Source organism: Glycine soja, chromosome 17 (genome assembly GCF_004193775.1).
Source record: "Glycine soja cultivar W05 chromosome 17, ASM419377v2, whole genome shotgun sequence".
NCBI lineage: Eukaryota > Viridiplantae > Streptophyta > Magnoliopsida > Fabales > Fabaceae > Glycine > Glycine soja.
Window position 1 is genome coordinate 40,334,960 of NC_041018.1, and position 27,320 is coordinate 40,362,279.

General features: G+C 29.8%; 2 protein-coding genes across 6 annotated transcripts; one reads left to right on the forward strand and one right to left on the reverse strand.

Moving 5' to 3' along the window:
- Window positions 1-845: 845 nt before the first annotated feature.
- Window positions 846-11,623, reverse strand: LOC114392560. 5 transcript variants are annotated; one of them, XM_028353738.1, is made up of 16 exons: window positions 11,497-11,623; window positions 9,754-10,150; window positions 9,424-9,649; window positions 9,004-9,249; window positions 8,773-8,888; window positions 8,054-8,152; window positions 7,857-7,944; window positions 6,881-7,110; window positions 5,343-5,524; window positions 4,903-5,102; window positions 3,744-4,076; window positions 3,511-3,612; window positions 3,015-3,312; window positions 1,780-1,928; window positions 1,412-1,696; window positions 846-1,283 (listed from the first exon to the last, which is right to left on the reverse strand). In XM_028353738.1, the coding sequence occupies exons 2-16, from the start codon at window positions 10,050-10,052 to the stop codon at window positions 1,071-1,073; spliced, it is 3,066 nt and encodes a 1,021-aa protein (XP_028209539.1). In that variant the 5' UTR covers window positions 10,053-10,150; window positions 11,497-11,623; the 3' UTR covers window positions 846-1,070. The 5 variants fall into 5 exon arrangements, with proteins under 5 accessions (XP_028209539.1, XP_028209542.1, XP_028209541.1 ...); XM_028353741.1 differs by having other exon boundaries at window positions 11,532-11,615; XM_028353740.1 differs by having other exon boundaries at window positions 11,489-11,607.
- Window positions 11,624-21,832: 10,209 nt separating this feature from the next.
- On the forward strand, window positions 21,833-22,352 carry LOC114391899 (precursor of CEP5-like). Its single transcript, XM_028352902.1, has one exon. It carries the CDS (start codon window positions 21,907-21,909, stop codon window positions 22,231-22,233), a length of 327 nt encoding a protein of 108 aa, XP_028208703.1. The 5' UTR covers window positions 21,833-21,906; the 3' UTR covers window positions 22,234-22,352.
- The last annotated feature ends 4,968 nt before the right edge of the window (window positions 22,353-27,320 follow it).

A 27,320-nucleotide genomic window follows, 5' to 3' on the forward strand; every position in this document is an offset into this window, starting at 1 on the left:
ATATTTTATGCAAGAAAAATGCATATGAATGTAAGTTAGAAGTTTCAACTCTCTCCCTCCTCAGGTACAACGACCTGTGCATTGGAGCTTTTGTTTCTCTGGGTGTCACGGACATGATTAAATGCATTCTCATATCAAATTAATATCAACCATCTAAAAAAGTAAAAATACAAATAGTATGTCATGATCAATAAATCATTTTCACGAAGACTAATAAACAAATAAATCCTTACGTTAACAAGATTTTATCCGCAAGTTCTTTCCTGCTTCCACTCAACAGTCTTGTGTTTATTGCAATTAGTTGATATCAAGAAATCGAAATACAAATACTAGTTCTTCTATAGTCTTAAATGTCACGGTTATTTTACACTTAGAATAGCCTATCCGTATATTCCCTATTAAGTTGGACTTAACATAGCCGAACTTTAAACAATTCCAATCCTACATATTTTACACTTGGCTGGTTCCACTGTTACGTAAACATGAATCTTCAAATTTTCAAATTATTTTCCCTGATATAAAGAAGAATAGGGTTAGGATACCATTTGAAATTTTATAATACTATACTATCATTTTTTTTTGTCTTAGGTCAAAAATCATCCCTCACTTGCAATATGTAACTGTCATTCTCTCAAAGAAATATTACACAAAAAAAATATCAAACATAAATTTTTCATTAAATAATCATTCTCTCACTTATAAATACAACAAAATTTTACATCACTACAACAATCCTATGAATTATACTATACTATCATTTTAACATTAATTCAGCTTTTTCTAATTTTACTGATTTTTTTTTTCCAATTTAGACAAACAATGCGTTTAATTCACCAACTCAGATATTGATTGAATTAAATTAGCCATTTTCGGATTCACCATTAAATTCAACCGAGGTTTGACTTGTCAGGGACTTGCATTAAAGACCATGGAATTCGCACTAGTCCAACTATCTCACCTTGCAGAAATAGAAAAAAGAAACAAAAATATGTGGAAACTACTATTTTTTTTTTCTTCAAATTGCTTCCTAAATAATGTTACAAACAGGATAACCAAACCAAATCAACAAATCATTGAACTGGCCCGTTAGGTGCAGTAGTAGCACAGTCATTCTTATCTGTGCGTCCAATAACGAAATGGTCAACAATTTTAACCGTATGAACTGGATCCAGGTGGGCAATGGCTGCCCTCCATTTGCTGGGAAACCTTCTTAAATGACTCAACTCATGTGGATGTTTTGTCTCTCCATCCCAATCAGGATCAAGCTTCCACTCCTTTGGAACCTGCACATTCAAAATGTTAGACAATGATTCAATACTTACCGCTAAAGTGTATCAGTTATCTAACCTGAACCAATTCAATACTTCACTTTACATAAAACAAATAGTTGAATTGAGTGTTGGCTTCCTACCTTATCAACAGCCAAAGTATAAACTTCAAGATCACCATCCGAATTGATGTGAAACCGTGTGAATGATTTGTAATTAGCTATTCGAAGAGATGAAAAGGCTTCATCAAAGTGTAAGTGAAGCCAGTTGATGCAAATGTATAAGTAGCTCCCAAACACCAAGGAAACAACAGGGGTCGAGAAGACCCAAAAATAAAGGAAGACAGAAGCATAATATATTACAGCACCCCCTCGGGAAATAGATTCTAATCCATTCTGGCAAATATTGTTCCGGGAGACTGCCATGACCTGAGAAAAATAGAAAACCATCTCCGTGACAGGATCCATTATAAGAAAAGTCAAAAATAAAATAATTCAAAGAATTTACTCACCTCTGGCACATCAAAAGCAGACATTAAATACTTGATACATGCCGGATAAAGTCCAAATGTCCATTGTTCGATACGAGCTCTGAGTCCAGTTGGATCAGGAAAGTGCTCACTTTCCACTGATCTATACCACTGATATAAAGTGTGATACCCTGGATTACACCCCCCCAAAAAAAAACCAGACATTATAAACCAAATATCATCATCACACACACACAATCCCACTTTACAAAGTGCTGAAATCTTTTTCTCTAATTTATTTGTGATGAGTAATGGCAAATTAGTCAAAGGACCTTGTGCCAAAATTCACCAGATCAGGAGTCATATCAATATCACCAAAGCTAAGTTCCAGCAGGTCATTGTGAACCTATTGAATCTAGCTTCCAACAAAATAAAGATACAACAATAGAAATATAATTTCCAACAAGATAATTATAAAGATGGAAGTCTATCCTTTATAAGCAACGTAACAATGAACATGTCCTTATGGATATGTCAATATGGTGTGACTTGTAAAATCTGGAATGCAGGATTACACACAATAAAAATCTGAAATTATGCATCTCGTCTTCCTCATTTAACTGAAGCTCTATTTAGTTCCATTCACTGCAATAGTCACAATTTTATCCTCATAATAGTAGTGTGTTGTTTCTAGCATCCCCCCAAACCCCCATGCAATACCACTTTTGCTTTAAAATATGGACTATGCAAATGGCCATTTTACCTTCAACTGAAATCTAACTTAATTATGAAAATGAGAACACCTAACAACTTGATCGTACAAACTCTTAATACCATGTCAATGGTCAATTCACCCCAAAGCTTACAATGTTTGGTGGAAGCCCAACAATTTTATATTTCTAACCATTTTCAAATTCATGAAGTTAAGTACCCTCAGATTAGTGCTGATGTGGCAGTCAGCTGACATGCCAATATTATTTTCAATAAAATGGATGATAAGATTCTATTTGCTGGACTTTTGGAAATGGCATGGCATAACACCACATCAGCAAAAGAATGCTAAGTCAATGTCAATCTGACAAGGGGACTTCATTGTGTTGATTTCAAAACTTCAAGTTGCAATTAAAAGTGGGGACGAAAATAGGAATTTCGTGAAACTAAAAGGATCAAAAGTGTAATTTAAAATTAAGCTAAGATATATTATTTATCAACTTGAGCAAAACTAGTTACAAAACGTTGTATCAATACAAATTGTTCAACATATAGAAAAACCAAACCTGAAGTTGCTAGCAACTTATGCTGGATGCATATTTCAACACCTATTTCAAGAAGCAACATAAGTATCAGTGCTGCTGCAAGGTGAGCAGAAACATGAAGAACTCCAATTATTGCTCGTTTCTTCCGTGACAATTTGGGTGGAACAAAAGAATATGCCGCAATTAGTAATAGTATAGCTCCCACTAGTGACACACAAGAGTGCTGCAGAATATATATAAATCCATTCCACACAGTACCAAGGAAACTCTTTATGTGACCAGAAAATGTATCATCTTGGAGGATGTGATTCAGCTCACACTAGAAACCAAGTACACAAAACAATTGCATCTTAGCAAATAGCAACAGATGATAGTATCTTAACAGATAAGCAAAATGCTAATCTCTGCTTATCTCTATGGGCCAAAAGGAAAGAACAAGAATCCAACAGCTCAAAAACCATAATTGACACTGAAAGCATACAAAATAAAACTAAAAATAAGATATGGAGGAACTCACTTGTGGAAACATTGAAAAGACTAATACAAAATATATAATGCCACCAATAAAATCAAATTGCCAGTTCTTTTTCCGAAATTTTAGGATATTTCCCAATGCAATCTGCATCAAATTTAAAAATATGTTACAACCATAACGTGCTAGTAAAATATTTTTTTAAAAAAAAAGCGATTTTGTGCTTACAAGTAAGAGAAGGAGAACTATAATAAGCAATTAATTGACACTCTACATACCCTGCTCGAATCCTCAAAGGAAGGATATGCAGCTTTGCATTCATAGGAAACTTCATCAAGTTTGTTGAATTTACTGAAAACATGGGTAGGATGTAGAAATGCACCACCACAACCATTAACAAGAAGATGGTGAATATGTACAGGCCCATCTGACTTTACATGAGAGTGACGCATGTAATGATGCAAGTCCCCAGCCATTCGAAGCTTACATCTTCCTCTTAAATAATCAGAAATAAGGTGTGAAATATTCTTTCCAGTAACATCATTCCAATACCAGTCAGTGAGCCAATTAGGTTCATGAGTAATAATGATCACAGAGTCATCGTCTTGAACCTGGATAAAAGATGGCCATGGTAAAAGTTGTGGACAATCAATCAGTATATAGGTCAAATAATATGAGTTATAAGGACTCAGGTTAGAGCCAGTAATAAATAGAAAAAGTAAAAAAAAAAAAAACAATATGTTAAATATCTACTGATCAAAGCTTGCTTTGTCAAACAGGACATTGCATAAGCAACAAGTTCATAAGTGAAACATAGCATCTAGAAAGGGTACTCAAACTATAAAAAATGGATTTACTAAAAACATTACAACAGAACCAAATTTCATTAGCCCCTTAATGGACAAGATGTTCCAAATTTCACTAGCAGGGATAAAACAAGCAAGTTAATCACAAAGAATGCCTGTATTGTTGGTCAGGAGCAATCCTAGAATAATAAGATTGAAATAGCCCTACACAAAATTAATTGTGTAATACTATGTTGGAATCCATCAATGAATACGACTAATTTGATTTTATCATTGTAAAAATTCTATTTTATTGAATCAGAGTGTGAATATCCCGTAAATTACAAGCTAGATAATTTGTAGTTTCTATTTTTTAGAGATTATGATGAATTATTTCTCCGTCCATCTACAGTACAACTCTAGAAAATATTTTCCAAGTTACTATACTGTTTTCATCATCCCTCTCCCACCTCTCACATTAAGTATTTTACTATTAAATGTTACATACATCAATCATTATTTTATATGAAATCAATGGCAACAAAAGAATGAGTAGAAATAAAAAATAATAATAATAAAAAGGTGAACAAACAGTGCTGTACTTCATTTCATAGAAATGAAAAGACAAAAGGTAAACAGGCAGAATATTTACTTTCTCTGTTATCAGTTCCGAAAAGAACTTGAATTGGTACACATCAATATCACCATGAAGAGCTAGATCAAGCCCAAAAACCCACCACCGTTTTGGGAGTTGCAAAGCAAAATAACTCTTCTTCTGGGGCATGAGCCATCCACCTAACCAGCTTCTATGACATATATACCTCATAAAGGTCTGGAGTCCATCAAACCAGTCTGTGAAGAAAATAATTATATTAATTAGTAACCATAGTGTTAGGCATAAATACACAGTTTTAAATTTAAAAAAAAAAGTTAGATGAGGTAAAATGACCAAAACAAATATGATAATCAATTGAAAAAAAAAAAGTAGCAAGATGATAAATAAAAAGGGGGGGGGGGACTGGTTATTTAATGAACACCATGAAAAATAACACATTTAATTTGGTAAGGCTTGATCCAGGAGCTAAAACTAACCATGGTTTCCAGGAATAACAAAACATTGAGGTCCATTGTACTGTTTTAATTGAGCCCCAAAGGGTACCTCCGGCTTGTTCACAGCAATCTGCTCTGCTTTATACCAAGGAGGAGGTTGAAGAGCATATTCAAAAGGAACAAAAAGACGCCTTTCATATGTGAATGCTGATGGATTTGGATACCTGCAACAGAACATAAATAAGTCATTGAAGGAAAAAATATATATATATATATATCTACAGAACATTGAGAGAGACGGTTGAAACTTGAATTTTCCGGATGAAAAAGCAGTTTTGGAGTCCCAGAATAAGCTGACATTTCAAACAAGTTCAGTAAAGCTAATTTTCTGGATGTAAATGAGTTAAACTATGTATGAATTATTTGAGCTCAACTTTTTAAATGTTCAATCAAGCTCGTTTGATTAGCTAAACAAACAAGCTCAAGCTTAAAGTTATGTTTGATTATTTAAATGAGCCAATTGTCATTAACAGCCCACAAATAGCTCAATGATGTATGTATACCTAGATGATTGTGAATTTGTGATGTCATTTATTGTATTAACTTGAAAATTTGTAATTTTATTTATTATTCACGTATGCATATCATTTACCTTACTTCAATTATCAAGAGTCATTTTTAATGGGTATCCATAAACTTAAAAAAAAGTTGTCATTGTCATTTTCATTTCCAATCTCAAGTCAGTTATTTTGAATATAAAATTATATTTTATTTCTCTTTTTTACTTCACCTAGCATGAAGGTGTCTACTAAATACTACATTAATAAACAAACATTTGTTTCATAGAAAAATAAAAATAATTATGCCACAAATGAGTCAAATAAGCCAAGCACAATCTTTAAATTTGGCTCGTTTGGACAATCTTTAAATTTGGTTTGTTTGGACAATCTTTAAATTTGGCTTGTTTGGGTAAAAGAGCCAAACTTAACAATCTCTTTCTTCACAAGTCAAGCTCAAACTTCAAATATTTGGCTTGACAACTCATTTACACCTTTACACTAGTCAACTACCTGGTCCATGAAGAAGCCTAGAAGGGGTGAAGCAGAAAATCAGTAATCAATATCAAAGCATGCCTGAAACTAGTAGTAACCATGCCAGAGTATTTCAAAAGGAAAAAAAACACAACACTTGTTAAATACTCTCAATTTCCTAAAATTGAAGTTGAAAAATTGATCTACACAGATAACTCTACAAAATGCAAAACCCAGTTATAAGATACGTTTTGCCTTTAATCACACTGTTTACTGAAGCAAAAAGAAGTTGATGGGTAATATAAATGGTATATGATGTGGCATCTGGTTAGTAGCCCTCCACATAAATGTACAAAACTATGTACAGAAGACTCAGAATTCCTTGTTTCATGATTTGATTTTAGACCTAAGTATTCAAAATTCTCAATCAAGAACCATGGCATTAAATGGTGTCAACTTATCATTCTGAAACTCACAAATAATAAATAACAATTGACCAAATCGTGTGATAATAGCCACAATTCGCAATAGTAAATGCAGACAGCTTACGCAAGATCACCCCCAATAATTAGCAAGTTTCCACGTGGCAAGGTAAGCTCAGAATCATCTTTCAGTGTCCGAATAAAAGGCTTAGCAAGTAGCCGTGCAACAGCATAAGATGAGTTCCCACCATCACCGGTATCAGCCATAAAGTCAAACCAAAAATCATCCTTCTCACTAAAATGATCATATAGAAGATCATCTTGATGATTTCCATCACTAACCCTACTCATTGCTGCCTGTTAATGAAAATAAGACTTGTTAATGCTGGCATACCAGCAAAATGAGGATGAACAAAAAGCAAACTTATTCACATCATAGAATAATGCACGTTTTAACAGTCTGACTTTGTTTGCTTTTTAATTAGTGTAAATCATTCCAATATTAGGATAGTTGATTAATTTGGGTCTAATGCTAGGAAAGTTGGCAATTACCGTTTACTTGGTTTTGCCTATACAGTGTACTTTCAACACACAGCCTACTAATTTTCTCATTCATTCAGAAATATTCTTTTCAACTTGACATCTCATCATAAAAAATATAAAGCCTCAAAAATTATTTTATAAATAATACAGATAAAAAAATAGTTCAATTTTGGCATGCTAAATAAAAAGTCAAAAGCTGCACAAAACAATAGAAATCTAAATCTGGAGACTAGATATTACAAAACGCTCAATTTTACAAGCATAATGTGCACATCCACATTTCAGGCTTTGATTTTGTTTTATTGCTCTTAAAGAAAAAAGACCAGATTCAAGGTCATAGGCACGTGGCAACAATACAGAAAACTACGATCCTTTTAAGTTTTAACATTGCCCAACTCCAGATTTAGATTAACTGAAAATTCCTTTCAAAGGTATGCAAATACTTGCAACGATGGCAATACAGAGGGTATAATATAGTCAGCTAAGTACTTCACATTATAAAAAAAACATACTTACAGAATAGTATAAATAATGGGCATGGAGAAAATAAAAAAAGTTACCTGCATCATACGCATGTCAAAACGCCCAACGAAGACAGTCACTGATACCAGGAGGTCAAAAACTGTTTTGAATAAATCAGCAGATGTTCTGCATTATTTAGTAAGTGTAACCACACATTCAAGACAACCTTCAACACCCCTTGAAATAAAATTTTAAAAAAAAACTAGGAAACAAAATATTTTATATGCATACATACCCAGAGTACCAAGGAACCATGTCTAAAAAATCAGGCTTCATTTGTTTCTTCTTCAACTTCTCATATTCTTTAACAGATAATGGGTGAGTGAGAGCCCATCTGTTGATTTTTCAGACATAAAAACAAAGATATCAAGTGAAATAAAAAAACTTCGTACCCCATTGCCCGGAGGCTCTTCGCTATGCGAAGGTATCAAGTGAAATAATGAGAAAAAAAATGGTTGATACTCAATACTATGTAATTTGAAAATGCAATACCAGCCATAATAATTTATTACTCATTCAGCACTGTTGCACCAAGGGCTCAAGGCACCATTGCACATTGCTTTGTGCAGGGAAATGAATAACAGTATTACAAAAAATAAAGTAACTAACATACATTACCAAAACAGACTAATATACATATGAAAACTTAAGCCGTGTTGTTCTTTCTGAAAAATCTGTTGGGATGACCGGAAAAAAGAAAATGGACATTTGCACAAGTGAAAAATATTACAACAAACATAGATGCAAAATTTCGAAAACAAGAATAAAAACTGACATCATTTATTGATTTGGGTAGTCAAAGGAAACTATGCTTTTAATGTCAGTAATTTCCATTGAAATCTTATTATCAGAAAAATTTTATACTTTGAACAATTAAAAACAATTACTCATATTACAAGCAGGAAGATAACAAAGTTTAGCACATAATAAAATCAACTATAAAGTACTACTCACCCTGTTGACCTCTCCACCACATAATTTGCAATGTAAAGCCCAATAAATGTAGCCCAAAGTGAGTAGATGGGAGAAATTTCATCTGATGAACCAGGACATGATCCATTGCAAGCTATCTAATACATAAAAATAATTTTGGCATCAAACCATGTAAAGAACCAAAATGGACATAGATATGAATTACGACAGCTGACTGCATAAATCAAATAATTATATCATTATATTAAGTACCTCGCCATAAATAACCCACTTCGACAAGAGAGGATAATCACTTGCAGATCCAACTGGTGCAAACCAAGATGAGCAAACCTGGTCTTTCAATTCGTTCATCCGAAGAAACTTTGCAAGCCATGTGTTCCTCTCCTCTTTTTTCCAGAAAGAAAACCAGTTAGAATTTCTTCGGTCAAGTGGTCTCTCTCTTAACATGGCACGGTTACCACAATGACTATAAAATACACAGCATGCCACGCTAAGTACCTATTATTTATTTTACAAAAAACACCATCAGAACAATATTGCATCTTCTAAGTACCACAATGACTATAAAATACACAGCATGCCACGCTAAGTACCTATTATTATTTTACAAAAAACACCATCAGAACAATATTGCATCTTCTAAGTACACAAACAATCATCTTCCAAACTTACCGCACAGTTTTGAAGAATGGTCAAGATTTCTGGTCTCTTTCCCGCCACACGTGAAACAAAGCCAATATACCAGAGACCAAGAAATATGATGTGAAAAACAAGAAGAAACAAGATGGAAGATAGATATATAGTCAAAAATAAAGATAGATTCATCCTCATATCCACTCCCATTGACTGAAAGCTAGGAAGATGATACACAGCTGCCACTAAAATCCAAGCTATGTACCTGCAAAATGGATGCTTAATTATTTCTAATCCCATAAAATATTTCATAAATATATATATTAGCATAGACACATATATGGCAATACAGTTGTCTAAGAAACTCACCATCGACTGAAATTTGAATAGCTTGGTTTGAAAGTCTTTCCTATAAATGGTGATGAAAAGAAATAAAAGAACCCAAACAAGCAGGCATACATAGACCACCATTTAACATTTTTGTCTAATTTTTCTACAAGGGTATGTATATTGTCAGATGAGATGAAAAAGAGGCAACCCACAACAACAGCAATTACAGCATGGCGGGAATGTTCATGAGGGTAAGGATAAGTGTGGGTTAGAATAGTTCTAACCCTCTCCATTTTCAGCGTATCAAGAATACCAGCAGACTGCTTACTAGAGCCCATTCCAATTAAAAAAAATCTAATATAATGTATCAAATTTCTGGCAATGAAGTTCACTTTAGGAGCTCCAGAAAACTATAGAGAGCAGCACTAGCAGAATCCTGCAGAAGATTATTGAAACAATAATATCAGTATTATTTGCAATAAGATAACCTCATCATTGACATTTGACAACAAGAGGAACAATAAAACTACACAATAAGCAATTTAATGTTCATTTAAGTAATGGCATAATGGCAAAGGGCACGAAACACACACAAAAACAAAAAAAAAATAATGAAAAGATTAAAAACACTAACAGAATCCTGCACAAGATTAAGAAAACAATAATATCAGTATTTTTTTTTTGTCCTAAGTCAGAGACCACAAGTTAGAGACTAATCTCACTCATGATGCGTGACTGCTATTAGCCCAAGAAAATTTTGCACACAATGGGAATCAAACACGGGTTCTCCCGTTAAATAGATCGTTTTCACTCATGTAAACGCAACGGGACCTTGCACCACTGCGCCAACCCTTTGGGTTAATAATAATTGCAATAAGATAACCTCATCATTGACATTTGACAACAAGAAGAACAGTAAAACTACATGATAAGCAATTCAATGTTCATTTAGTAATGGCATAATCGCCAAGAGCACGAAACACACACAAAAACAATAAAAATTTAATGAAAAGATCAAAAACAATTTCTTAGAATTGTAACTGAATTAGTATTTCCTTTGTCCAATCAACTAAGTTCTACAACAGATTGTCGTTTTCCTGTTGTAACAAACCAATTCTCCTTCGCCACTGTGATAAACTCCCCCTCACTTTATTGCCACTCATCCTTGTTCTTTATCCCTCCTTTGATTCTGCTAATAATTGAATTTCACCACACTTCCATATCCAAACATCCTCACACGTGCATGAACTTTACCTTTCTCATTTCATCACACATGCGCAGAAGAGAATCAACAGAAGTCATTATTATAAAAAAAAAAAAAAAAATAACTATACGAACCCGTAAAATCAAAAGTGCAAGTGATTCATGAAAAAAGAACTGAGCTAAGCGAATCACAAAATTAGGCTCTATGAAGAAGTTAAATGAACTTCGAGAAATAGTTATATATAATCAAATTTGGTAAGAAAACAAAGCCCTAACCTGAATCTCTCCCTCCATTGTTTGTTTCTTCTTATTTCGGTTTTCATTTTCCTTACCGTACAAGATTATGGCAACGCAACCAAATAAAGCAACATAACAGGAAAACAGAATATTCAAGGCACAAAGATGCGACGCAAAGCAAAAGTTCATCGAGGAAAAAGCAACAATACATAACAAACACAACGAAAACAACACGAACGAAAGAGAAGTTGCAGAGAGAGACAGCAATCACAAACGACGCTCCCAATGTTAAAACGACGAAAAAATTATAATCAGAGAGAGAAGAAGCACGCACGCACGCACCTGGTATCGTGAGAGAAAGAAAAAATATCACTCACATGAGAAGTGCGTGCGATATAAAGAAGAGGAAGAGAAGGAAACTTAACACTCAGACCCACTTTCCATCTCAGAATGTCTGCGAGGAACATAACAACGGCATATTCTTTCTTTATAAAAACCGTTTATTGCACCTTCACCCCAAACACGCCGCGAGAAAAACCAACTTACTTTTTCAATTTTACATCCGGTAATTTTGTTTAAACTTTAAAATAAGTATTTTTCTTTTATAAAAGTGCTTATATAAGATTTATTTCTTAAAATAAGAAAAAAATACTTTTTTAAGCAAAAGCACAAACAAACTAAAAGTAAGCGTTTATTTCAACAAATAAATTTAAATAAATTGTTTCATATTCTACCCACCACATGATCATTAATTAATTAATTTTATTGATAAATAATCAAACTCCTTCTTGAAAGGCAATGTCATGATAAATTAACTTCTAAAAAATAAAAAATATAAATTTAGTTTTTAACATACATGTCCAAAAAAAATATTAATTCAAAAAAAAACTCAGAAAAATTCTAAATTTTCAAAAGTTCATGTGCCTTAAAAATTAATAGAAACATTATCCTATCATTTTATTTTAACATACATTATACTAATTAAAATATAAATAAATAACTATTTCATTACATATAATTATATTATGAGATTATTTTATTATTAAATTATAATATTTAAGGATTAATTTGATTGTAATTTTATTTTTAAATATCAGTTTAATATTAAGTTATAAAATTAAAAATAAATAAATTATTAAATTATTTACAAGATTAATTTATCACACTTTTATATTTTTATATATTAAACTTAAATTTTTCATGACAAATTTGTGAGTATCTTACATTTTCATCAAAAATAAATTTTACTATTTATAGTATAATTTTTTATTTTCCAACAGCGGATAAGATAGACACATAATAAATACTAGTAACACATTGTCTGTTTGGTTGTGTTGTTTTGTTTCCGAAAAATGAACCACGCTTTTAATTCAAATCTCGTTCAAAGTTTTTGCGACTTCCTTCCGCGTCTCTCTCACAACATGTGTATTGCGTATTGCGTATTGCGTTTTCCTTCCACCACCGTCCATATTCACTCACTCTTTCCACGACGGTTATCATAATAATAGCATTGGACTCGCGGCCATTTATTATTGCTTCGGCCTTTTGGGCATGGGCCCTTCTTGTTTCAGAAGGCCTGCAGACCAAAACCCACCAAGCAGGCTTTTCTATTCACATTCTATTTTTGAAAAGTCTACTCCCAACTTTTTCAAAAAAATAACCTTGACGCAAACACGTTTTCATTGTCTCAATGCAATGCAAAATAAAATCGTATTTTCATTGGATATTTTGACAAAATTTATATATATATATATATATATATATATATATATATATATATATATATATAAATAATTGAAACATGTTTCTGATATATTATTAGAAGTTGTAAATCTTGTTGATATACACAACATAAGAGATTTCTGTCAAGGATAATTTTGTTAAAAAAGGTTGAAAAGGTTGAGGGTAAACTCAGAAAAAATAAAAGAATGAAAATAGCAAAGCCAACTAAAGGCCGTAATTTTCAGTTTGATCTCGTCCTGGCCCATGTCATTCATAGGTTTTCAATAACGCCCAAGCCCATATCAGTTGAGGCAATATCTGAAAAAGCCCATGGATGAATATAAGGGGAAATTGCATCCGCTTAATATTTTTGAAAGAAAATCAATTTTAGTTTTTTATAAATAAAAAATTGTAGCATAGTATGCATAATCATGTGCATGTACATTTTCTTCTAACAAAATGTGCATGTACATTTAATAGGTAGGTGTAATGAAATAAATTAATAAATATTGAATATCTTCTATTTTTTATGTACATTTAATAGGTGTAATAAATATTTTTTAAGTACACAGGCTCCTATCACTTGTGTTAATAGTTGTTGTTGGTTAGGTGTAATGGATTTAATGTATTCATATATTTTTTCTGGTACATAATGTATTCATAGTATACTTTTTTGTTTATTTTTTTATTCCTTTTTAATTTATGTCTATAATTCTAATGTAATATGGATGAGTAAAAATTAATTATATATATATGATACTAAACATTGGCAGTCCAATAATCGATTTTTTCTGTCTAAATAGAGAACATTTTAGATATTTTGTTCTTAAATATTTATTTCATTTTTTAATTATTATTAATTATTGTACATGCTTGAGGAAGAGTAGCTAAATAAAATGTATTAATGAATTTTCAATTGATGGTTTGTTTGGCCTAATTTTTCTCCTACTTAAAAGCCACTTTTAAGTTAAATTTAGAAATAAAAAATAAAAATAAAAAGTAGAAGTTGTTTGTTAGATTTCATTTTTTTAATTAAAAATTCCTTTTGAATTAATATATATATATATATATATAGCATTAATAAAAAAATATTCCCCGAAAAAAGAATTAATTATAAATAATAAAATGCTTAAGTTATTATATATAGTTGGTCAATAATATTTTTAAAGGGATGAATAAAACATGTATGATTTCGTGAAGGTATTTGACGACGGAAAACATTTTAAATATAATAACGAACATAAAATATATGTAAATAATGTCAGTTTATTTTTAGGGTAATAAAAAAGTTTATTTGATGAGGGAGAAGTTCAGCGCCCATAGGCAAAAATGTCTTACCCTTGGGTGAGAACATTTCAACTATTTCACATGACAAAAAAAATGTAAAATATAGGCAAATAGAATTGTTAGACATTCGTAGTGAGTTCCTAAGAGAAAACTCCAAAAAGATTAATTTTATCATGGTTTTTCTTAAAACTCCCTTTTCATGATTTCTTCACAAAAATTAAGCTCTTTATTTTTTAAGAGCTTTTATAAAAAACAAAAAATACTGTTTGGTTCAACTTTTTCTTTTAAAAGAAAAAAGTTAAAAATAAGTTGAGTCAAACTTTATATGTAAGATATATGTCTAATGAATTTAATGTACCTATAAAATATAACATTGCTTTCGTAGTTTTAATTTTAATTTTTTTTAATTAGGTATTAGTTGGTGTACATATAATGGAAAAGTAAATTAATAAATAGAGTAGATTAATAAATATTTAATTACTACTATTTACAGTGTATATTTGACATGTTTAATGAATCTGCATGTATTCGAAATATATTACTTTATTTTATGATATACAGTACAGTGGAAATTGTATTTTCTTAGAAATTTTGAAAGAAAATAAAAAATGGTAGTTCACATATAAAAAAACTAACTATGCATTAATTGATGTTCTTCTAGCTATCTAATTTCATTAACGTTGTTGGTATCAATTTGGACGAGGACAACATTGGATTTTATTTTATAATTAGATAACCAAATTAAACATTTTTAAAATAGAACCAAAATGAATAATGTAAATAAAAGAGGAAAAAACAATTTAATTTCTTATTTATTACTTTTTCATGTAACTGATTTATTATTTTTTGTATTTAAATTTTCTTTTACCTACTTAATATTTTCTTTTATTGCATAACCATTTCTTTTTCCTTTTATGATCATTTTTTTTATTCCAGGTACTTAATAAATTTGTCGTACGTCGTGATCTTTTTAAGATAATTAATTTTTTTTATGACTCCTTTTCAATTTTAATCATTGTACGTATTAAAAACTAGACTATACGTACCGACAGTCTGAAAAAATCAATCCCATTAATGAAGGGATTTTGATTACAAGATAATTACAGCAGAATATCTCAAGATATTTGTTCCATATTTGTATGGGTAAGATTTGATTGGATATACTAATGTATAAAAAAAATACTGAAAATGCAACTGTATAAAAAATTCTTAATAAGTTTAAAATATTTGCTTATTTATTTATATATTGCATTTTTTTTAACGCGCATTTAATAATTATACTTTTTTCGTACATACAAGAAACTCCATTTGGTACGTGTTTCAAACTTTCAATTAATCCCACTGCCGTTGTTTTCCATTTGGGCATAACATCTCTCCCAACATGAATATTAAACATCATTTATCTTTTTGTAAAATGATTTGACACCATAAACATCAACTTAATAGTGCTCTTTGCTGGCACCCACGTCCATTAATTCTTTATTTGGTGGTTTAAGAACTTCCCCAGCTTGAGGAGCCAACCCCAAGTTTCCATCAACGTCTCATGTTTCCTTTAATGGGCAGAGAAATGAGTTTCAAAGCATATTGAAATCATTATATTTATTTGACTATGCATAATTTTGAATTTTCCTTCAGGGAGAAAAATTATTTTATTTTGATACTAATATAAAGCATGAGGATCCACAGGGATCCTAGTGGGGTTCAGAAGTGTATATACCTTCCTTTTGCTAGCAATTTGTTTTAGGTTTTTCAGTGCGCATTTTGGTCAAGATCGCTTACACTTTTAATAACATATCTTGACACTAGGGGGACTGGGGAAACAATATGCTATGAAAATAGTATCTGTCTATTTATTTAAGGAATTTAATTAAAATATATTAATAGTGTGTTTCTAATATTTTCATCTAATCATGAATTATGAATTGATATGTAGGATAAGATTAATTATCAGCAGTTTTCAGAAAACGTAATATATATTTATTTTACAAAAATGCTTTAGCAATGTTGATCATTGTTAATATACCCCCGATTTCATTTCCCTTCATTTGGCTTCTCTAAAAGCTTTTTTTTTTATGAAAAAGGGTTAAAATAAATGCATACATTTTCTAGGTACATGTTATAATCGAGTTGCCTGTTTAATTTTAATAACAAAAAAAATAATGTCTATAACAACAACCAAAAACTTTCCTTTCAAAAAAAAATATAACAATATTAGTGGGACAAAAAATAAATAAGATGAATTAAAAGACGACTTTATTACGAATTCAAGAGCACCAATCTCTTTAGATTGAATATTTCATGGGAAGAACTACCAAAGAAGAAAAAAAAAAACTTGCTATGTATTTGTGTTGGACTTAAGTTAGGATAATATTACTTATTGGTATCTTGTCTGATATGTTATCATTTAACAGAAAAAAAAAATAAATACCAAAGATAAAAATCTGGAAAAATCAGATAGCAAAATAAAATAATAATAATTTTAGGTAACAATAAAAAAAGAGTATATTTTAAATATGAAAAATATATTTAATTCATGTTATTTATAACTTCTCAAGGAAATCTAGGTGACGAGTTTTACTAATTAATAACTTCTGTACAAAGCTAGAGCTGTATGGGGTCATAGAAGAAGGTGCTTTGGTCAAAATGGTTCCCCCCAATTCTTTAGCTTGATCCTCGTCATAATTACGTAATAAGGTAATTATATAAGTAAAGTCAAATAGAGCAGAATACTTATTTCATCAGAATTAATAACCATAATGTTGATAATCATAGAAATGAATTATGACCACCAATCCGATGAGCACCAACAAATATAAACTACTAATAGAGTAGTTAGTCAAATTAAGTAAAAGCACATTCATTTTCCTCAAATTCTAAAAGAATCTAGGATGTGCATATACTCTAAAGAGAAAGTAAAAGGGTAATATAAAATAATCTAAAAATAAATATTATAATTTGTATAACATTATTAAAATAGTTAAAATATTCATCTAACTCCCCTGTAGTTATTAACTGATATGTTATTGATTCATTAAAAAAAAAAAAAGCACTGATATGTTCATGTGAACATGTGCTCGAATGATCGAGTTTAGCTCCAAAATGTACACGCCACGTTTTCCTCCCAATACAAATGGAACAAGAAAATTAATACTTAAAAGGTCTTGGGTTCGAGGTCGTTGCTAATTTTCGTTTTTTTTTTAAATGGAAATGTGTTCAATAAAAACGAGGTTGAATTGATGTTTTTTTTTTAAAAAAATAATTTTTATCCCATTTTAAAAATAATAAAAATAGATTTGTGGATTTATGTTGTTTGTTTTACTTTATGTCTCTCCCCTCAAGCTACTCTTTCTCACTTCCCTGGTCGCTAATCACAGTCACAGTTGTTGATTATTGATAATGGTGCAATCGTTGATCATCGATAATGGTGGAGTTGTTGGTTGCGGTCGCCGTTTATCGGCCGTCGATCTTTAGTACAGTTACAGTCGCTAATTGTTGGTCGTTAGTCTCTTAGATTGACTTTTTTGGGATTATAAAATTTTGATGTCAAAGATACATAGAAGAAATTTTGAAATGATTTGTTGATTATGAAATTCATTTTCTATTTTGTAATAATTTTTAAAATCAAAGTTAAAAATAAAAATTCAAAACGAAAATAGAATTTGATTTTTAAATATTTTAAAATTAAAAATGGAAAACTACCCCGAATGGATCTAAATTAATAAGAATTTTATACTTAATTTTAGTAGAATTATACCATTATTTCAATGATTTTTTGTGAACACCTACAACTTATTAGTTCAATGTATTTATATCGTGATTATTTGGATAAGAGATTAGATAACGTGCAAGACTTAATTTTCATAAGAAATATGTTAACAAAATATATCCTGAAGTATTTAAAAAATTTATAAATAGTTTGTTTACATACCTCTCTCTAAAATAAAAGTGGGAGTAGGTTAACAAATTTTACAAATATTTATAATAGGTATTTTACTTTTTTTAAAAAGAAGTTTGCTAATCAATAATAATTATTATAAGGTATAACAGGTATTTTACTTTTTTTAAAAAGAAGTTTGCTAATTAATAATAATTATTATAAGGTATAACAGTTTGTGTCTCTTAATCAAATAACGTAAAATTTGAATCTTGATCGATCATTGAATATATTATGTTAAGAGAATAATATTCATCTTTTATGCGATCAGAATTTTTTATGAATATTTGTTATTATTTTTAATAGGAATAATTTCATATCAATGATTACTAATATTTAAGGTTTTTTTACACACAAAATAGATGTTTTCATATCTTATTGTAAAGTAAAAATATCAGCGAACTTGAAATTTTTTAAAGACTAAAATTGTAGTATTTTGGGATGGAGGGAGTAAGTGTGAGTATACATTAGTAAATCCATGGCCTGTTAAATAAAAGTGACTTATTTAATTATTTTTTTACGATGGGAGGGAGAGCTGAGAGAGATGTCATTCTGTCTCAAACATGTGAAATCCACCATGCAATTTGGTTGAAAAGATTGGCACAGGAATTCCCATATTGGCTTCTAGCTCTGTGTGGGCAATTTTTTTTTAAAGAAAAATTGTTGATTGCAAATTGTTCAGTTACTGTTGTTTATGCATTCTTTTTCTCCATTAAAATATCTTCTACATAAGACAAATTTAACTTAAGATTCAACATTAAACGTGAACGCCTATTCCAATAAAGACTTGAACTATGTATGATTCATGATTTTACTAGAATTAATCCCAACTCTCTCATTTTGCATTGGTTGCTTGTTATTGCTGTTTTCTTTTTTTTCTTAATATTGGGTTGGCGCAGTCGAGGGAGTGGAGGAAGAGAATTTAGATGGGGAATTCATCAAGCCACTGAACATATACAAAATTAATAAGAATATTCCATTATTGAGAGACTTAGAAGACCATGATATTACCATTTCCAGTTAACAAGCAAAATTAATGGAAATGGGGGTTGAACTAAACTTGTTCAAAGTTTAAGTGTGTAGGACACTAACACTTGTTCTACTTCACCAGAGTGGCAGTAACACGTGAACTGTGATGAATGGCATAGTTACTTCCAATAACAACTTAATTGACTCTCTCAGTGTCTGGAATCTAGCTATGGCTGCCAACAATTTGAAGAATCAAGTTGGATTCGCACCAGAAACGTCTCATCGGACTAGACCATAGTGGGAGTGTGTGGTTGTACGCATAGTCAAAAAATCTAGCTATGTGTCACATATTCATGGTGAATGAATTTTTGCTAACTGCACAAGTCATATTTTTTTTATGAAAGTAAAATATTTTAATAATTGAAAGTTATGAGACTAACTCTTAAAATACAGAAATCATTAAAATGAATTTTTCTTTTCAAAATAATTTTTTTTCCATATACATAATCAAAAAATAAAATTCATATGAACATATTTTAAAAACTTAATCGTCTATCAACCGTATGGAAACTTGTTGGTTCACACAACTCATTCATAATACCAATAGAGCACGACATGCAAAAGAAAAATTCAAAAGCAAACACTAGAAGATACTCTCACAGTTGCATGCACCAAAGACTTGCACCAAAAAGAGAAAAGTACTTCCTATTGGACTTTGTAGTCAAATAAAGTATATTCTTCTTACATTCCTAATTATTATGCGGGCTTAATAATTTTTTTTTTTTTGTTTTGGTAATTTTGGTCTCTTGATTTTTTTTTCAAGTGAACTAAGTCTTTATTTGTTTTTGCAAAGTATATTTAGTCTTTTGTGAATTCTCTTTTATGTAGAATCCTTAAATTCTTTTATTAATTGGTTCTTGCCAAATTCTCTCTAGATTTATTTAGAATCCATTTTTGATCTTGGTTTCTTGTCAAAATTGGGGTTTAAAATCTTTCATTCTCTAATTGATAAAGTTTCTCCATTAAATGTATTAGATCTGCTAGCTAATTGAATCTTGATATGCTTTTGTTGCTTAATTAGAAAGGTTGAAGTAGCTCTTGTATATATCCTCCATAATATATTTTTTACTTGCCAACAAAATTATTAAATTCTTATGTTCTATGTAAATATTTGGAAATTTATGATAAATTTAATATATGAAATTATTTTAAAAGTTTGGAGATTGAAAATTTAGTAAAAAAAAACATAGATAAAATTAAACTCATCCTCCTATATACAGTTTCTTGAGATTCTATACGATAATTAACTTTGTCTTTTTAATCCTTACAACAATCTCCTTCTTTAATTATTTGAAATACATCATTGACATCTCCTGTTGCCTAAAAAAACAAATTATACAATATACTCCTATAAAAGAGTTATTGTAAATGTTAAAAAAATAGGAGTATATATTGTCTGAAATCTCAAGAAACCATAGTCCCTAGATGAATGTAATTTGCTCTAAAGTTTAAAAGATGTTGTAAGTAGTTAGATTAGAGTGAAATTTGAGATTTTAGATGAAATTTGATATTTGATTCATTTTCATAAGATGACGATAAAATAATTTATTAATTCAATTTATCAAAATTTAAAGGTTATATATAGAAAAAAATCATAGAAAGATTAAATTTACTTAACTTTAAAAATTAAGAAACTTAATTGACTCAAAATAAACTTGAAAATAAAAAATAGCACGTAGTCCATTAAAAAGACTGAAAGTAGAATTAAACTTATTAAAAAATAATTCTCATTCTTAAAAATGAGAAATTTCTACCATTTTTTTTTTATTTTGATGCTATTACAGCATCTCTCTCTCTTTTTTTTTTTTTTTGTCAGGGCAAAGCTTTTCATATTGAATTTTATCATTGCTGCATTCTTGGAACTTAAAGTTGATACTATATATGGTTAAGTTAGAATAGTTCCTCCACTAGCTAATCTACCCACCTTATAGCTATGAGTATGACATATATTTTTTTAAAAAAAATTATAACATTATGTTAATATTTCTTTTTTATTAGGTAGTGAATTAAAAAAAAAGTAACTTTTTAAATTTAATTATTTAATATTCTACTTATCAATTAATATTAAATATAATAAAAATATTTAAGTTTTATTAAATTAAGTATGTTTAATTGGTTCAACTAATAATGAAAATTTTAATATATAATTGGATAACAACACAGTAACGGTAACGGTATAAAATAATTTTGCAACATCTGTCAATTATAAATTATTGATGTGATTTTTAATATAATCAGTATAATAGTAATATTAAAATTATAAAATATTATATTCTTAAAATAAGGTCTCACATATCTTTTTTACATTTTTATAAACTAGGTGACTATTTATAACGAAATGTGTCTCAAACCTTAAAAAAATTAGACTTAATTGCATTCACACTAACAATATTGTTAGTAATTGAATAGTTTAATGGATGAAAATAAATTGAATATTTTAAATATATAGATATGCTCACATACATATACATATGTTGCAGAAATTGGGGTACGTGGTCCCATAGTTCCTGGAAGATCCGCGGTTGCAAAAGAGAAAAGAGAATCTTGAGGGAGCATAATGATGTACAAGTTTACATTCACCATTTTCAGTATATTTCCCCACGTTCTCATTATAAATTAGATTACTAATTAACATTGTAATAACTTAATTTCGAATCCCTCAAGGGCCTATATATACCCTCCACACAAACAATATTTTGCAACCACACATTCAACTCTGAAATTCTCTAACACTTCTCTAGATCGTAGAACTGCTACACCTTTCACTCTCTAATTACACAATGACCAATTTGAAGCTTGTGTTCACGATCAGTTCCATTCTTCTAGCCTTGGTGTTTATCAATGGAATTTCTTCAGTTATGGGGAGGCCACTGAAAAAGGAGCACATCATAACAACAACCTACGAAAACAGTGTCAAAGAAATGGGCACAGTGGAAGACAACAATATTCTCCTGTGGCGCCGAAGCATCATAGAAAATGCAGCAAATGATGGTGGTGTTGATAAATGGATCGACGATTTCCGACCAACGGATCCTGGTCATAGTCCCGGTGCTGGCCATTCCTCCCCAACCCCAAAGGACGCTAGTAACGGGGCCCCAAGGCCATAGGTGTACATCATTCTTCTGCATATAATAATAATGATGTTTCGTTACTTGATGCATTATTTTTTATTCGTAGAAATCAAATAATATTAAAAGATTTAAGATAACTTAAATATCATGCTCAATCAAGTGAGTTGAATTTCCTTGATACTTGGTACATTAGTTAATCTATTATATTATTTATTAGTATTATGAAATATGGCTAATTAATTAGCCATATCATAGAACATATATAGCATATAGTTGGTCATGCTTTGTGTGTACCCTAGCTTTCAAGTCTTTTAATTTGTGTATTTGTAAATTATATCCTTAGTTATAGCTAGCTAGCATCTTGGAAATTAAGGCGGCGGTATTGCTGCTTAATTAGTTGTCACTTTTGTTGTTTTGTCTTCTGCTGAATATTGATGTAAACATGTTGTCATAAATAATAATTAGTGTTGGTTAAGTAATGATGATGGTGTTTAAGCAATTTTTTTATGATTATAATTTTTTGTCTTTAATTATAAGATATTGTTAATTAATTTACGCGTATTAAAAATGTTGATTAATTTTGTTAATGGAGGCCAAGATGGGAGACTATAAAGTCTAAACAGTTAGATTTCTTAAAATCTAACGGCTTGGTTTTTTTGTTTTTGCTCTTTTTTTCGACTTCTGCCTCTTCCTTCTTCCCTCTTACAATTAATCATAGAAGCCCCAATAGCCCCTCTCGTCGGAATAACTGCTTGAACCACACCATATATTCATGCTCAACAAACCCATTTCAGTAACAACAATAACAAACTAACACACCTTACCTCGCCACATTAATTTTATTTTGAAATCGATGAGGTGAATTATTTTAGTTATCTTACTCTCATTTTTTTTGGGCTCAACTCTGGCAACAGTTTCAAAAACTGTCTGAGACATTAAACACATCATGAGAAGGGCATTAAATCATGAATCTGTTCAAGGGCAAATAATAAGTAACATATAAAATCCCTCATAAATAAGATTTTTTTTTTTTTACAAAATTAGAAGTAACCAAGACACAGGTTCCCATCTGAGTAACAAATAAACACGAGAAAAGCTTTACAACTCCAGGTTTCAGACCTAAACCAAGGATGATCTGCACTGGCTCATTGACATATAAATTCATAAACTAAGAGGAGTTGGGATCATTGGCTTCCTGCACTTCAGAAAGAGACAACAATTGTTTCTCAAAAATCTTTTATATTTATATCAAATATAAAAAATAAGTTGCACATTGTAGCTAGCTATAGTTTTATTGAAACTTCTGATGATGCAATAATCCTCCTACTAACCCCTTCCAACATGCATACAGGGGGAAACTGACATATAGAAACATACTAGCTAGCTTAGTTTCCCGTACAAGATTAAATTCATATTTTATAATTTATACAGGTAATTTTTTTATATTATTTTAATTTTTAAAATATTGTTAGTTATTTAGTTTAAATTTTAATAAATATATGTTAGTAAATATGTCAGTAAATATTTAAATATATTTTTATATACATGCTTTAGAAAATTATTATTATTGGAAGTGTTGTTTTAAGTAGAATATCTTTCACTTTAGTAATATCTTGCATGTGTGTTTAATTAAGTGAAATTGTTTAATTTAGAATTTCATGTCTTGTTGACTAAATATATTTACTATGATTTAGATGCATGTTTTTATATTTTATTACACTTGGAGTTAATTGTATAGTTTCAATTAATGTTTTAAATATATCACAACTTATAAATAAAATATTTTATTTATTATTTTGATCACATGATAAATAATTATTATAATAATAAAAAATATTCCACAAAAACTAATAAATTAATTAAGTTATTATATAAAATAAAAATCCATATAAGATTTAGTGATTCAATTAAACCAAATATAAAGTCATGGTAATTTTCTTAATTGTTTATATAATTTTGTCAAATATTTTATAGATAATTTTTTGTTGAAAAGTAATTTAAACTGAAAAATAAAAAAGAAAAAAAAATCACAAGTAGAATGATAAAAAATTTGTTTGATTTCATTAACCTAACAAAAATGAAAGTGTGTCTTTTGTTAAATAAATTTTGAAATTAAATATACTTAATAAATTAATTAATTATCAATCAAACACTATTATTAAGTAATTAAATATGTCTAATTAAGACAATCAAATATTTAATATATTAACCAAATTTCAATATACTATAATTAACATGAAAATTATTATTTAATGGTATATTTATATTTAGTACTAATCTTTTATTCTAACTAGTACATTAAAATAATTTTTATTATATATTACTATACAAATAATTATTTTGAAACTTAAAATTTGTAAACTAAACTTATTAACGCAACTGAAACAAATAATAAAGGATAAATAAGAATGTACATTTACGTTTATCTATTAAAAACCCAATTTAATTAATAAAATTGATTTTTTTTGTAACATAACAAAATTGAATTTAAAAAATACAAAATTACTCATTCTCGCCTCATAATCCTATAAAATATTTAAAAAAATAGAGACATGTAAAATAGAATATAAAACACAATTTTAATTGTGACCCTTATATACCATAATTCTATAAAATATACATGTAATTAGATATTTTTATATTTTTAATTTGATTAATAAAAAATATATCATATCAATTTGTATGATTCTTAAGTCTATTTATAAAATTAAAAAATATAGAATAACTATAAAAACTAAATACTCAAATTTATACGATTTATATGTAATAATTGAATTAAGATTCTATAATTAATTTAAGATTATATTTGAAATATTTTTGTTTAGAAAAACAAGTGCCTAACTAAAGGTTGCTAATTCACCCAATTCCATCTCTTCTCATTCAAGCATGTCTCGCAAAATTGAATAATTACTAGAAAATATACTTTTAACATCGATTATTAAGGACTTTCGACATTGGTTATTAACCGGTGTTGAAATTATCGACGTTAATTTATCAATATTAACATCAGTTGTTTAAAAATCGATGTTATTGTAGCAAAAAACAACATCAGTTTTTTCAATGACTGATGTTGTTTTATTCTTACTAACATTAGTTTTTATGTCGTCATTGATCCCTCAACAAACTCAGTCTAAAAGAGTTGCATTAAGTCTACAGCACAATATGAACTAGATCACTACACTCCATTCCTAGACATACAATTTTCTAGCTTGCTCTACCAAGTTCTAAGGTTTTAAAACACTTTCCAATGCTAAAAATCCTAACTATACATACAAATGAGTGACCAAGTCACAAGCATGTAAAAATAAGCAAGGATAGAAACAATGAACATAGAAAAATAACATTAAATAGATAGTGAAAAAGTATTACATCAAGGGTTCAACAAAACTTTTCAACCAAGAGGTTTAGTCTTCAATTACAAGAAATAAGCTTACAATACAAGGAAGAACAGAGTTTTAGTGAAAGAAAATGGCAAAGAAGGGTTGAGGATGTCACCTTCAACCTCTAAAACCCTAATCTCACTCCTCTAACCTAAGCTCTCTTGGTGACTTGAATTTTGCCGCTTCAGCTTCTCCCTTGGCTCTGTTTTCGACTACTCTCCTTTGTTTTCACCAACTTCCGTGTTTTAAAGGCTACTTGGATGTTTTAGCTTATGAAGGCTCACTTAGCGAGATTGGCTCGCTAAGTGAGAGTAAGTGAAATTTGGCTTAGCGAGTTGGGCGCGCTGAGCGCGAGAAGAGACAAACGACTCGCTGGGCAAGCTTGCGGCGAGCTGGGCGAACACATCTTTGACTGATCCTCTTCTAGGGTTTTCTAGCACGCTAAGCGAGCTGCATGTCTCACTTTGCGGATGTCACTCGCTAAGCGAGACATCAACTGCTTGAACCTTCTCTCTTTTTAGCCTGAAATTGAAGTGGTTTTAACATTAATTCACAAAATGAGAGTATATACTCTATAAAATCAAACTAAACATGAAAATATGTATAATTCCTACAAAAAGAACCATAAATTGGAGAAAAGATGATAATTTTTTGTAATTATTCAATGCAAAAGTTAGTCGTAAATAACGACTAACACAACCTATAGTAATTAATTCAGATAACAACGTATCATTCAAAGTTGTATAAAAACACATAAATTAGTCACACACCAAAAGTTATAAACAAAGTATATCAATATATCACGCATCAAAGGTAGTTATAAATATTTCTAAACAAAATACCATATTATAAACACAAATTTACAAATTGATAATATATTAGAGTAGTAATGTACTTTAATTACAAACAAAGTCAGAATAACAAAGTTGGAAGTTGCATCTAGGAACTCAAATATAATTTGAGTTCCAAGAAGCAAATTCTGTGTTTGTGCAAAAGTCCTCCATCCATTTCCAATTTTTGCGGTCTTCCTATCATGATTATAAACTATTCTACACTATGTCCATTCCAAGTTAAGATGAGTGAATCTTGCAGCTTTCATAAATGAGTACATGATACTTGACACATCCTGAAATACAAAAAAAAATTCATATTAGATAACTATATGATATCAAAATTTGACATATAAAGAGGAGTGTTTCATTACTCACAAAACTGTTGCAAGTCACTTTATACTCAGTGAGTAAGACTTTAAAAGTGATCAAGTTAAGAACTTGGTGGTACAAAGAGTGTCATTTAGGAAAAACTTTTGGTTTAGAATTGCTTTTAAAAATGGTGAAGAGAAAAACACTTTGTCCATAATGGGTTAAGGTGACCTGATGATTTCCATTGAGCCTATGGAACTCTCTAAGTTCCATCCATCCAGCAAGTAGAGTTGGGCTCACCAAATATTGGTTATATGTGACAGAGTGCATGTTGCCACTAGAGTGTAGCAAATGCCACGTAGGCTCTAGTTCATCTTTACATCTTATAACAAATAACCTACTCACTTCACCGTAAGTCTACATTTAACAAAAAAATTAATATAAGCAAGAGTACTATTATATATCAAGTCATGTTTATTTTAGAATAGTCTTGAAATAATTTCTAATCTAATCAATAACATGAGCAGTGTTGAACATTTTATCTGATTCTTTGTTAATCTCCATCATTATGTTAGTCATTTCCTTCTAGTTTTGTTGATGT

Excerpts from the sequence above, each read along its gene's own strand:
- LOC114392560 (XM_028353738.1), bottom strand. The coding sequence starts at position 10,052 with ATGGGCTCTAGTAAGCAGTCTGCTGGTATTCTTGATACGCTGAAAATG. Across the intron at positions 5,103-5,342 it reads TGTTATTCCTGGAAACCATG|ACTGGTTTGATGGACTCCAG; the intron begins GTTAGTTTTAGC and ends TTTTCTTCACAG. Across the intron at positions 3,313-3,510 it reads TCTTTTCAATGTTTCCACAA|TGTGAGCTGAATCACATCCT; the intron begins GTGAGTTCCTCC and ends CTTGGTTTCTAG.
- LOC114391899 (XM_028352902.1), top strand. The coding sequence starts at position 21,907 with ATGACCAATTTGAAGCTTGTGTTCACGATCAGTTCCATTCTTCTAGCC.